General features: G+C 40.7%; 1 protein-coding gene across 1 annotated transcript in view; it reads right to left on the bottom strand.

Moving 5' to 3' along the window:
* Positions 1 to 2,544: 2,544 nt before the first annotated feature.
* The window catches only part of ELP2 (elongator acetyltransferase complex subunit 2), a gene marked incomplete at its 5' end in the record, with an annotated part of 40,237 nt that continues 28,461 nt past the window's right edge, over positions 2,545 to 14,320 (bottom strand). The window contains 8 exons of the mRNA XM_008945882.1: positions 2,545 to 2,713; positions 3,696 to 3,809; positions 6,037 to 6,179; positions 6,663 to 6,784; positions 8,440 to 8,626; positions 9,061 to 9,133; positions 12,704 to 12,761; positions 12,875 to 12,970. Of these exons, the coding sequence (XP_008944130.1) occupies positions 2,557 to 2,713; positions 3,696 to 3,809; positions 6,037 to 6,179; positions 6,663 to 6,784; positions 8,440 to 8,626; positions 9,061 to 9,133; positions 12,704 to 12,761; positions 12,875 to 12,970 (950 nt within the window). The remainder of the gene's footprint in view (positions 2,714 to 3,695; positions 3,810 to 6,036; positions 6,180 to 6,662; positions 6,785 to 8,439; positions 8,627 to 9,060; positions 9,134 to 12,703; positions 12,762 to 12,874; positions 12,971 to 14,320) is intronic.

The raw sequence follows: 14,320 nt of genomic DNA, 5'->3' as shown, positions 1-14,320 counted from the left end.
AGTACAATCATCAAATTACAGGCAAGATACAAAATTACAGTTGTGACACCAAATAAACTTCCACTTTTGGCAACTTTCTGAAGCCTTATGAGTGATGTTGTGTCTTTCTTTTACCAGGATTCAGTCTATGGGATTTTACAAATTCCTGGGCAAGTAAAATACACTATACTTACTAATACTTAAAGCACACGTGTAAGGAAAGCATGGAGCACTACAAGTAAAACACAGCAAAGCATCTTTATTGATATTCTATTCCTCCAAATCATTTTAAAGAATGGAAAAATAGAATTGAAAATTAAAAGCTAAGATGTAAAAAACTTTAAAACAAACTATAATTATTTGGAAAAGAGTTTGGCCCACTCAGAAAGAACTTTTTATCTAAACTCTTTATCTAAAGATGCACCACAGTAAAAAGTTAAGCACAATACCAATTATTCCTGTATTATCAGTTCAGGTAGCAAGTGGTTCTGGAACAAAAATAATTTCACTCCCCAAGTTTAGCTGATTTCTAGTTACACTTTGGAATTGAAAACAGACCTGCTGAGGCCTATTAACATCTTATATAGAACTGTAGAATCATTAAGGTTGAAAAAGACCTCTAAGCTCATCAACTCCAAATGTCAACCCAACACTACCATGGCCACTAAACCATGTCCCTTAGTGCCATATCTACTCGTATTTTGGACACCTCCAGGGATGGTGACACCAGCACCTCCTGGCCAGCCTGTTCCAGTGCCTAACTACTCTTGCAGGAAATAACTTCTTCCCAATATCCAATCTAAACCTCCCCTGGCACAGCTTCAGCCCACTTCCTCTCATTCTATCAATAGTTATTTGGGAGAAGAGACCAACACCCACCTCACTCCAGCCTCCTTTCGGGGAGTTGTAGAGAGCAAGAAGGTCTCCCCTCAGCCTCCTCTTCTCCAGGTTCAACAATCCCAGTTCCCTTAGCTGCTCCTCGTAAGATGTGTTCCCCAGACCCTTCACCACCTTCCTTCCCCTTCCCTGGACCTGCTCCTGCACCTCAATGTCCCTCTTATCCTGTGGTGCCCAAAACTGAACCCAGTGCTCGAGGTGCAGCCTCACCTAGTCCAGGGGCATGATCACTTCCCTGCTCCTGCTGGCCACACTGTTTCTGATACAAGCCAGGGTGCTGTTGGCCTTCTTGGCCACCTGGGCACACTGCTGGCTCATGTACAGCTGGCTCTCCACCAGCAATCCCAGGTCATTTCCTGCCAGGAACTTTCCAGACACCCCTCCCCAAGCCTGGAGCACTGCATGGGGTTGCCATGACCAATGTGCAGGACCCAGCACTTGGCCTTGTTAAACCTCATAGGATTTTCCTCATCCCATCAATCCAACCTGTTCAGATCCTTCTGCACAGCCTCACAACCCTCAAGCAGCTCGACACTCCCACTTAAGTTCCTGCCATCTGCAAATTTACTAAGGGTGCATTTGATCCCCTCATCCAGGTAGACACATATATAAAGGTCTACCTGGCAAAGGAAGAATCTTCAATGTTCCTGCTCAATTTGGTGTCATCTGCAAGCTTAATGAAGGTGCCCTTGATTCCCTCATCCAGGTCACTGATAAAGATATTAAACAAGACCAGTCCCAAATCTGAGCCCTGAGGGACACTACTCGTGACCGGTCATCGACAGGATTTAACTCCATTCACCACAACTCTCTGGGCTCTGCCATCCTGCCAGTTTTTAACCCAGAAAAGACTCCACCTGTCTAGGCCATGAGCCACCAGCTTCTCCAGCAGAACACTGTGGGAAACTGCCACATGCCTTACTGAAGCTCAGGCAGCCACCGCTTTTCCCTCATCCACTTAAGTCACATCCATTTAAGTTACAAGACAATCAGACAAATAAATTAACTGGTTCAGCTTCTCACCAGAACAGATAGGGAGCACTCCAAAGTTAGGAGTCCAAAGGCAGTATAAGGAATGGCTGCCACCTTTCAGCTCCTGCCTGCTGGTACCTGTAAGCTTTCCAAGCCCTAACTGTAGAGGACAAGTCTCAAACAAAGTAAGAGGTGGCTCTCCAACAGCACTCTGCTCAGAAAGCTCTCACAGGTACACAGAGGAGAGACACCAGATTTACGTGAAAAGTTGTATATTTAACTGTGATCTCTGGTTAACTACTCAGCACTGACAGTCAACTGGCAGTTGAATCTAACAGGAATAACGAGCTCAAAACAATTCAGTACTCCACTTGCAATCCCAAACACAGAAGAACCCAAGCGCTTGCAGCTTCCCACCCACTCCCAGAGTCACGGTGAACAAAGCTGTCTCATTACCCTTCTCCCACCCCTCAGTTCCAGGACATTCACCAGCCAAAACACACAAAATACTCCATATTCCTGGAACTACAGAATTAGAAAAATATTTGACATTTCACACTATCACAAAAGTTGCTTTAATAAGTTACAAGTCGGATGTTTCACTTTCCACAGGAGAGTACAGAAAAATTCAACAATCAAAATGGCTAAAAGCTGAAAAAAACCCACTGTGAACCTGTTTTGCACAGACAGATTTTGCTGCTGTCTCTGCTAAAGAGCGAATCTGTTGACATTGAATATCTTGACACAGTGATCAGCTCCACAGCTGGCCAGCTGCAGCCACTCGCTGCCGTGGTGGTCGCCGTGTCCGGCTCTGCCCGCACGGTGCCTCCAGCACAAACGCCTCACAGCCAGGGCGTGACTGTGGCTGCAAGAAGAGAAACCCACAGGTGACTGCAAAACGTCAAACACGGCCACACGCGACTCTAAACATCAACACTTACACAATTACTGCCCTTCTATTAACACTGCCAACTGAGGAAAAGCTGACCTGTGACAACCAGCAGGTTTGAACTTCTTAAAATAAACAGGGCCATTAGCAGTAATGACATTTCATCCTCTCACCCATCAATAACAGAAACAGCTATTGATTTCAAGTTCTACCACATTAAACTGCAGGTTGAGCATCTCAGTTACTGAGACATGACAGATCTCTGGCTTTCAGCCTATGATTTCCTGTCATCCGCTCTCTCTTTCCAACTCACTTCAAGCACACACAGGCCAGTTACCATCAGCTTTCATTCCTGGTGCTAGCAATGCCAGCAGGTGAAGGAAGCATCCAGGGGAGTGCCCCAAGTGAAACGTTCAGGGTCTCTACAGAGAGCTCCTCCAGCTGTCGCCGCAGCAGCACCACATCAGCCTGACATTCCTTTGGTTTCTGCTAGAAGCTGCTCTTGAAAGCATCCTGTCACCTACTCCAAAATGCTTTGTTGATGTATACAGACAGTGATTCTTCCTCCCCCCTCCCTTCAGAGTCTTCTATCGTCTTATGATTAAAACTAATAAAGGTTTCCTTTTTTTTTTTTAAATTTTATTTTCAGTGGGGCAAACAAAGGATAATAATTCTCAAAGTATTTACATAGCATGAAGTATTTGGGGGTTTAACCTGCCCCTTTTGTAGGGGTTTGTCGGGCTTTTTTTAAATAAATCTAAATAACCAAAATTTTTATTTTCAGGTTTTGCTGAAAATATCTTTAGACTTTCAGGAATCAATTTTTTCCTAAAAGGATAACAATTTTTGATAGACAAATAAACCAGTTTCAGATCATTTCATACCACAAGAACAAAACTCCAGTACTATTAGCCTTAAGAATAATGTTTCCTTCCTAACTCCTTTAAAAAAGACATACCTGTTATGCATCTCAACACAAGTGGTCCAATCAGCTAGTGATGGTTCTTGCCCACTCTGATTCCATGTGTGCAAGAGAATCTTCCCATTCTCTAAGCCCACTGCAACAATATATCTGTCAAGAGAGTAACTGCATTAGTTCTGAAAGATTACAGCAGACAGCTCAGTGAAGGAAGCTCTAATGCAAGCTAGAAAGAACTAGCACTCAAACACTGTGCTTGCCCTTCAAATCAGTGTTTACTTTGCCATTAAAACAATGACCAAAAAAACTCATCACAATTTAAAATCAAAGCTTCTGCACAAAAAATGAGCAAAGCAGAAAGGAGCAAAATATATTTGGTTAGGAAAAAATAAGGAGGTTATTACAACATCAGATTAGCCAGTGTTGTTGGAGGAATGAATGTATCCAGGTATGTTCATGTCCCCCCTTCTCGCCCTCCCCTCTTTTTTTTTTCTTGTTATACTGTTTGGAGAAGTGACCATACACCTGAAAAGAAGTCTAGGAAAGAAAAAAGTAGAGATCACTCGGTCAAAGAACAGCCAAAATATTTGATATGTAGACTTCAGAAGCTCTGTAGCAACTGAAAACTGACTAAAGGGGCAAAAGTCATAGAATCGTAGAATGCTTTGGGTTGGAAGGGTCATTTAAAGGTCACCTAGTCCACCCACCCTGCAGTAAGCAGGGACATCCCCAACTAGATCAGGTTGCTCAGAGCCCCGTCCAACCTGCCCCTGAATGCTTCCAGGGATGGGGTTTCTACCATCCCTCTGAGCAACCTGTGCCAGTGTTGCACCATCCTCACTGTAAAAAAATTTCTTCCTCCTACCTAGTGTCTCCTCTTTCAGTTTAAAACCCTCACCCCTTGTCCTGTTGCAGCGGGCCCTGCTAAAGTGACTGTCCCCACCTATGGAAGCAGAAGGCCTGCAAGGAAAAGCCATCCATACAGAAGGCACTGGGTGGTGACCACAGGGTCCTGTGCCCCCAGCCATGTCGGTGGCCAGTGTCACTGTGCTCATCTGCATATGGAAGCCCAACGGCTGCTTGCAGCATTTCCCAGACGTCTCTGCTCCCTGGCACAACATCATCAGGGCTAGTGTATCACAGGGACCTGTGCTGGCTCTTGCAAAACTCTTGGAGTGACCACAGAGGCAAGAGAAGGGGTCCTCCAGTTCCTCCACCCCAGGAGACGGAGGAGCACTTCCATGCCTTCCACGTGCCCTGTGGGATCACCAGTGCAGCATCAGTGTCTCCAAGTGGCCTTGGTAGCCATGCTGCACAGGGAAGGGCAGAAGAACAGCCACCCCGAGCAAGTCTGGTTCCAGCTCCACACCAGGGACTGGTGGGAGAAGCCTGAGCTCCTCTGAGAAGAGGAGAGAGGCTGCGGCTGCTGAGCCCTCAGCCCCAGTGGGTCTGTTTACTGGTTCCCTGTGTGTCTTGGTGGAGCACTGGCAGACTGGCAAGGATGGCCAGCCACCCCTCCAGCAGAACTGGCAGGAGACTTCTCTCACATGCATGGATGGAACAAGCCCTCTAGAGTGAAGATATCTGCCCTGGCACCCACAGGTCCCCTGGCAAAGACACCCCTCTGGGCAGAGGAAATGCCTTTTGCAGAGCCTGTTTATTTTAGCTTTGATTTGTTTGTGGGTTTAGATCCACCTTTTATAAAAACAGACAAAAAATATTTATGTGACACGAGCAGAGAAGCCCTTCTTGGCTTACTATGAAACCATTCTTGCGGTACCTGTTGCATTCATCTGTTTGCTAAATAAACAATAGAAGACATTTCTCAGCCAAAAGCTTGGCCAAATAAATCATTAAAATGAGTGTGGTGGGAAGGTGGAAGCCCATCTACTGAGAGCAGAGCAGAGCAGAGCTTTTTCACATGCACTGTTAGGGAGGAGGTGTAAGAACAATGTGGTGGGAATAACCCTAGGAGAGTCTGATCTTATTTGTGGTAATTCAGTCACTGTCACACTCAAACCAAGAATTTCAGAACAGCACTCTGTAGTTGATTTAACCACTTTGCAGGTCTGCCTTTGGGCAACACTTTAGGCAGCTGACCGTTTTCAGTGATGGTTCTGAGTTGATGCGTGCTGCCACAGAGGAGGAATGGCTATTGAATGATTAACTGGTAAAACCAACGAGTGATGAGCTGATGGTGGTGGGCAGAAGAGAAGGATGACAGACCAAGCAGGGAGCAGAAGCATAGTCTGCTTCAGGCACTCAGTGAAAGCAGGGCAAGGACCTCCTGAACTCCTTTCCCCCAAGTGCCTGGGTCAACCAGTGGGTCCACTAATTTCAAACTGAACACAAAATGGCCTTACAGGAAAAAAATCAATACCTTCCATCAGGAGTAAGCACACGGCTAATACTAACAGCAGTTACAGAATCCCCAGCATCCAGTACTGTTGAACAAGGCTTGACTGAATCCAACATTTTCCCTTCAGTAGAGACAGATAAATCACACTGGCCCCAGATAATGACCTGTAAGAAAGAGTATCATCTAGGAACTTTCACTTTATTTTTTGCTAATCCATCCGCAAAGACATAGGGAATACTTAGTTAGAATACTCCCAGGGCACAGAACAAAGTGGATGACCCCTTAAAAAAAAAAAAAAAGTCTATCTAAAAAGACTCAACTTTTTAAACAGCCTGATTTCACAAAAGACATTGACAACAAAAACAGATTCTGTTTATGAAAGTTAGAAACTTAGAGACTAATAAGAGTTATGTGACATATGGGTGTCTTCCTGTATCAAAAAAGAAGGAAGGAAGTCCAACTGGCAGACCACAGTCTTGTACATACCTATTCTATCACTTTATTGAGCATATGAAAGTCTCAATGATTTCTGTGGTAACACGAGCTTTGCTTTGTATTTATAGAGTATGGGCTCATGAGAACACAGCATCTGCTCATCTAAAATATATTTAAAATAATTCTGGGCTTTTAAAATTCCTTTCATATACCTTTTTGTCCCGACTGCCAGTAATAAAATACTTGCTGTCTGGTGTCCAATCACAAGACCAAATAATTCGACTGTGAACAGCTGTATTTTTGTCTGTGTATGCACAGCAACTGAAAACTGGTCCTGGAATAAAATAAAATTTAAAAAAAAAAAAAAAAAAAAAAAAAAAAAAAAAAGAAGAGAGGAAAATCCTTGCTTTAACTACTCTGCATATTGAAAGTAATTGTTACTTTTACTTTATGTAAAAACTACAGGAATACTCAGACATTATTCCACTCATCTTTAAAGCAATTTGCAATACTTAGTACCACAAATATTTTTTCCAGCAACCTCCATAATGATAATTAGTACTTGTTCAAGACCATATTGGTCAGCCCTTATAGCACTAAACCAGTAGCAACAGTCTGACCTTTTACACTCATATCTGACTCAGAAGAATTTAAATTGAAGTGCAAGTCCTTCAGGTTTTTTCTATATAAGTTTTTTCATAAGAACACTGACTTCAAAGGTTTTAGTGTAGTGCAATGTTTGCCATGTGTACACACATCCTCAATGATTTCATCACATCTCTTATTACCCAGTAAAGCCCTAAAAACTCAAATCATAATGATCTAATTGTAAAGATTAATCTGTTCCCAATAAGACAGGCTGCCATTTCAATATCCATACAGTCAGTCAGTAAATCTGATCAAGAGATCAGTAAAGGGGAATGATTTTCCCTTTTAGTAGAAAAGGCTGCCATTTTGGAGCAGACTTTGAACAACCACTTCCTAGGATGCCAATACCAGCAGTTTTGCTTTACAGTGATAATGATGTTCTTTGTAGACAGAAAAGTTATTGGTGAACAGATGAAAAGTAGATTTTCTCTACTTCCTATGGGAATTCACACTCCTTATTCTAAAGAACAGTGTAACTACCGTGGACAATATGCCAACCTCTAGAACAGAAGTCTCAAGCCAGGATGCAGCCAGACACTGTTTGAAGGGGCCAAAGCTCAGTGCCAAGTCTCGAGGGAAACCCTACAGAGCCAGTAGTGTTTATGTGCTATTAAGCCAACAGTGCAATGATAAACGTTTTCAGCACGAGCATCTGTTCTAGGAATCCATTAAAGTGTTCAATAGCAATCTCCTCATGATTTTGCAAGGCTCAAAGTCTTAACGAGAAAGTCAACTGAGTCTTTACTACCAGCTCTTTTTCCAGACAGAGCTAGCCCTAGTCAAATTAATCAATTGTGTAGGATTATCAGAAAGCCACACCAAAGACAAAGATTAATCATGTCAAAAGTCTCAGTGTCATGCTCTGCAAACAGGGACAAGGCAGCTCTATGTAGGACGCTGGTGACTGAGCATTGAGCCTTCCAGCTTTGCCTGCACAGATCACTGAGATAAAGGTATTCCTTGACAGAATAACAGTTTGATGTTCAGGCATTACACTCCAGCATGTACACTTCATTTAAGTAAATCTGAAATACATAATCACAAGCAGAAGGCAGGAGGACAAACAGCAGACCTCATTACATCCATCAATCAAATAGCATTTAAGGCCTGATTATATTTTTCTCCATATCTTAATTCCCTTTCTATCTTTCCCATACACCATTAGTAGCATTTCTTAAAGCCATAATAGCCTATAATGGTATTAATTCTTACATGTTGTAAGGAAAATAGCCATTAAAATACTTTACCCATTCTCTTTCAAATATTTTGAAGCCAAAGAAAGACAAAAATCAAACAAACTGCAAAGTCTTCAGATGTGTATTTCCACTTCACATATCTTACCTGACTCTGATGAGCCCTGTTTCCTCCACAGTGACCAATTCCTGTCTCTAGAAACTGCTAACAGAAATCTGTCATTAGGAGAAAATGCCAGCTGAGTAACAGTCAGATTGTGAAATGACAAACTCTGCAGTTTCTTCCAAGAAGCCGTGCTCCACAAAATAATTGCTGCATGTTCTTTTTTGGAAGCCTGGATAGATGGAAAAAAATATTAGTGAGAAATAATGAAAGCAAATACAGAAGTCAGACATTTCAAAACATTAAGCTGGGGAGATTGTTTTAAGGCTTGCAATCAAATTAGAATCAGCTTTCCTCTGGCAAGTTTCAAGACCATTTCACTATTTTCTACCAATGCTAAAATATCACTAAGAAAATGTTTTATACCTGTATTTCTTAGAATTCATCTTACTTATTTAGTATCTTCAAACGAATCACAGATAACTTACAAAAAGTAGATTATCTGCACTCACTTTTACCTTTGCAAGGCAACTGTCACCTGTACGAAATCCTTCACATCTAAGTGAAAGAAGAGAATTCAGACCTAACTGAACACTGATTCCTGCTCTGTCAGTCCTAGAAATCTGGTGGCACTTTTCACTAGATGGTGCTAGAATCTTTTCTTACCTTACATGCTGAGGCAATTATAGTGTTTGAATTATTGCAAGCAACACAGAAGATTTCATACCCATGTCCATATCTGAAATAAATGTGAAAAGATATTTAACATTTCACAGTCATTTTTGCAGTATATTTCAAGGTTCTTACATTAATTTAAATCTCCTTGCAAAAATGCAAGGCATCTGGCAGGAATTTCTCAACACTGTTTCAGTATCACATCCCAAACAATTCCTAATAATGCTCAGCATTCTGTATGACCACCTACATAAAAAAAAAAAAAATCTTTCACATTTAGGAACTGACTACAGAACAACCTTTGCAGCCCATTCTGTATTCCTAAAGTATCAGCACTGCAGAAGTCACACTAATGATAAGCAAAGCAGACTAAAGCAGCATTTAATGTATTCTTATTTTCTTCTAAAGCAATTTTAAAACTACCAGTACAAATCAGATGCCACATATTTGAAGATCCCTAAAGAAAGACACCGCAAACACCCAGCCAAAGGATGCCTGTTCTGTGAAATGCTAAAAAATTTCTGAACTAGAGGACAAGAGCCTTCATGGAAAACAACACTGTACAAAAACCTAAAAACTCTAGCTTCTTCCCAAATTTTTTAATCAGTGTTTGTACAACTTCTGCTGTAATTCAAGCTCACGTATCTGGACCAGGATTTAACTAATAAACAGAAATGCCACACAGACTAACACAAATTAAAATTGGTCACAAAACACACTGGAAGTAGAATAAAATTGGAGATGAAATCTATATAAACAGTGGACAAATATCAGCTAAATACCAGTGGCAGAGGGGGTTCCTTTGATTCCTAGCTTTAAAGAGATGGGCAGTTCTCTTAATAAACTCCTTTGGTCAGCAGTGTTGTAAAGAAGTTCTTCTATGGGATTGACCTTTGTGGGATTTCAGTTGCAGCCAGAGCAGCCATCTGTTTAAATAACAAATTACTGTCTGGATCCCTTGAATGGTGTCCAGAGTAGTCGCTGCTGGGCATATATCCCATGGACAGACTCCCACACTCAGGTCTGAAGACTGGGGATATGCTGCCTTTTTGTTAAAAGTAACTGTGCCTGGGCCTTCAGTGGGGAAAGAGACTGGTAACTGTGCTCCACTGGAACATTCCCTTGCAAATCTGCTTGTATCTCATGAAGGTATTATTGCATGTCTGCCCCTACCCTGCCACCACCAAGAGTTTCACTGTAATACTTACTTTTAAAGCACATTCACAATTTAAAGTACAATCCTTTCACCATTTTGTAGTGAAAACCACTGATAGTCAAGTTCCTAAAACTGAAAAGTATTTATTCCATGAAGTATATAAAACCCCTGAAATTCCATGAAGGAAGACCAACCTGTGGAACAACTTGGGAAACAAGTCCTCAGTTATTTTGGTTTTATCTCCTAAGTGTAGTATTGAAGAGCACTTGACAGGTATATTTTGCGCTTCTGCACACAACTTTGTTCTTGCTAAATACATGCATTAAAATGTAATCTTTCTCTTTAAACTAACATTAAACCTAAAAACCTTTCTTTTTCAAAGTCACACTAGAAGGACTATCCTAGCTCAGCCTGACAGCCTATATGGCCCCATGCTGTTTCCAGTAATGAGAATAAAGATAGTGGCAATAAGAAATGCTATTTACATGAGTGTATGACCCTGACAAGTACAGAAACACCTGTACAGCCCCCTCTCCTACACCCCCCCCCCCCCCCCCCCAATCTGTTCCCTTCATATGTAGTACAACACCCAAAAACGGTTCACAATGGAGAGAAGCAACCCCATGAATGAAAAATGAAGTGACATTTTCAACCTTATTTTCAGTAAGTGACTTTGCCTTAGCCATGTGCAATTCATAGCACTTTTAAAGTGCAGGTAAACTGGCTGGACTTCCAAAGTGTTCAGACAAATAATTACAATCATTATCTAGTGTCAGAGGATTTCTCAATCTTTCCAAGTGTATGAAGTCAAATATATATATATATGTTTATATGTATGTACATCTCTATATGCCAACACTTGGTCTTTAATCTCAGCCTACTGCATATGAACTATGGTAATTTTCCAGAGGATAAAGATTAGCATACTCTCACAGGATTTATCATATTTTTATTTTAAAGTTTAGATTATGTAAAAAATTCAGCAAGTTCTTCATACTAAAACCTACTCAAGCAAACACTTTTCGAAACCCAACACTAATCCTTCCAAATTCGGTGGCAGGTTAGAGCTGGGAATGCACAAACATCAATGACAAACAAGCTATATTTAGCAAATCAGTCCCTCACACTGTTTTTCTGCTGCTATGGTAACTCAAAATCTATATTATGCAATTTCATGTTACCTCTTTCAAGATTATCCTCAGCAAAAAACCCAAAAGTCTATGAATGCTTTATGTCTTGTCTCCCCTGGATAAAACAACCCTATCAACAGCAGTGCCTCTAAAAACAGAAAAGATTGCTCATGTAAGTCACCTGAAGACCACTGTAAAATGCAGTTATTTATGAATGCATGACATAAAAGCAGACATACAGTAATCCTGTAGCAGAATATGAAAGATTAATGTCTCGCTAGACTTGGAGAAATGTCAAAGGGAAATGAAGAAAATTTTGTCCTTGGGTCCTTTTCACTACCTAAATATCCCTCATCAAATCAGTTATGTCAGTAGGTGCTGAAGATTGTGGGAGTGTAGCCTAACGTTACTGGGACTCTTAGGGAACAAATAAGGTGACAAACTTCATTTGCAAATTATGAGTCTCAAAAAAAGAAGGAACAAAACACAAGTGAAGAATTCTAAAAGCTTGCCACCTCAAAACTATTATCATCATGATCACATACCCCTACTATCTTTGCAATCTGCAACCCGCTCCATCAGCATTCAGTACCCAAACTGGGTTTGTAACCATCTTAATCAACATTCATCACTTTGTTCCACCACGAGGCACATCCTATTTTGGCTGCTGCTTCCATCTATTTTACCTTACAACTCTGTTAGGCTTTAGGGAGAAGCTGCTTGTTCGATGCCTCAGCCTTCACTTCCACATAGAAAGACAAACTTGACCTGCAAGTCTGTGCCATGAAGTAGAAAGAAACAGAAAACCCCTTTTGCAGAGAGACCTTCAGTACAGGTGAGGTTTTAAGCAGATGTTCTAAGAAAGACATAAAGGCTGTGGCATGGAAAGAGGCCCATCATACTCCAGAGCACAGATAAGACCTTGAAAACGTACCACAGTTCCTTAGAGCAGATCAGGAACATTACTTTTTCTTGAAACAAGGAAGGAAAAAAACAGGGATCAGTGCCCTAAACGGACCTTCGTAAGACAAACATCCAAAGAGACAATGCAAGTCTGATCATTACAAATTCAAGACAATTGCTTTCTGTTAATAACCTTACATACTTCACTGGTTCTGAAACAACTAGTGAAATAAAATTTTGTGCCACATCAGTCCCAACTGACATTTTTTGTATTGTTTCCAAATTACAATTCCAATACACATTATTTATTTTGCAAACAATACACCACACACAGGCAAATAAGGTAGTAAAACAGGAAGAGTTACAAAACCACACTACATTAACATGTAGCAAGAGCTTTGTAGAAATTTTGCAAATTAAACAAAAAAAGAAAAATAAAACTTACAACTTCTGAATTTCAGGCCACAAGGTGTTCTGCAGCAAGTGATCCTCTGTGGGAGGTTCTAAAAGACATTTGTACAACATACTCAAATACGGTACTAAAACCTAAAATCAGCTGAATAATATTTCAATGACCCCAATCCTGTATTTCATACAATAGAAATAAATGTCATACCTGTAAGGATCAAGGGTTGAAAATAAATCTCGGGATACTGATTTGAAATGGTATTAAATGTTTCTTCATCCTCAGCTGTTTGAACAGCCATATCTCCTATTCAAAAGAAGGACTTCATTAGATAGAGAGAACATACCTTGACATGAGGGAAAATATGGCCACTTATTACACAAGTATAACAACACATCTATTGTTTTCACAATATAAGTAATTGAAATTAAGTTTCTCTGCTTCCAGAGCTACAGTAATAGGAATATTAGAATCTAGTTACTCTAATGCACAGGGGAATGAAGGGGGGGGGGCGAAATTTAAAAAAAAAAAAAAAAATCTAACCTTTGGACTAATTCCATTCTAAGATTAACCTCTCCGTACCAGCACAGTCTCTTAGAGATTCTTAAAGAGATTTTATCTTACCTGAAAGAATCAGTCACCAGGAGTTGAATCTGTGCTTCCTCAACATTAAACCTTTCCTTCTCTATTTGAAAATGTTTAAGGCAAAAATCTCAGATACAAGTGATGAATTCCCAGATTTCATGAAACGCCATACCTGCAGGAGTGCACCTACGATTCGCAAACTTCAGCAAAACTGCAGAGGGCTCAAACCTTAGCTTTAGGCAAAAGTACCAGAAGTAACTGAAATTATTCAGTTAATTTTAAGTTAAAATTCAACTCTGTCCTTCACCTGGAATGTATTATTTAAAAAGGTACAGAGATGGTGAACAGTTGCTCTCGGAGAGAATTTTTGCCAAAAGTACATTTCAAATACAGATGTTTATAAAAGCAAGTACAGAAAAAGCAGAACAGAAAGACTATCTTCTCATACACCCTGTCCTCTCTCCTCTTGAAAATCAAATCAGCACCATTTGACTAAATTGAGACTGCTATCTAATAATCCTCACTGACCATGAAGACTCCTCTGCAGAGCACGCAAGAGGAGAGGTCTGTGGGCTTTAACCTAAGCCACCAGTGCTGACAGCTCTGAGTGGGCAATGGGGAGCAAACAGGAAAATCTCACAGCTCTTCTACCCATAGTGCTGCTTCTGGGTGTGCCACATGGAATCAAAGGAAATCAGTTATTCTGAGTGGATGATACCCTAGGAGAATGAAGCTTTGTTCCCTCTCTCAGCAGAAGGACTCATGAGAAAGCAGAAGAAAATTTTACAAGTTACTTCAAGCACAACAAAGCTAATTTTCTCTCACACAAGATTTAGGAAAATGTAGCTGTGTTGTCGCTGAAGACCCTGGAGAGAAAGCTTATTAAAATGCTTCTTTTTTTTAATTCACGCCTTCTGATAAAGCTTTAAGCAGAGAATAAACAAGTACAAACTAATTTGTAAATGCCAGTGTTTTTCACAGAGACATTATTAAACACCAAATTACCACTCCCATTCCCAGTCTCAACACACTACTCAGTTTTTATCGTTCTAGACATGTTTGTCCCTCTCT

Source organism: Merops nubicus, unplaced genomic scaffold, assembly GCF_000691845.1.
Source record: "Merops nubicus isolate BGI_N331 unplaced genomic scaffold, ASM69184v1 scaffold2958, whole genome shotgun sequence".
NCBI classification, from domain to species: domain Eukaryota; kingdom Metazoa; phylum Chordata; class Aves; order Coraciiformes; family Meropidae; genus Merops; species Merops nubicus.
Note: the sequence above shows the minus strand (reverse complement) of the source record. Positions and strands in the feature narration are given on the sequence as shown.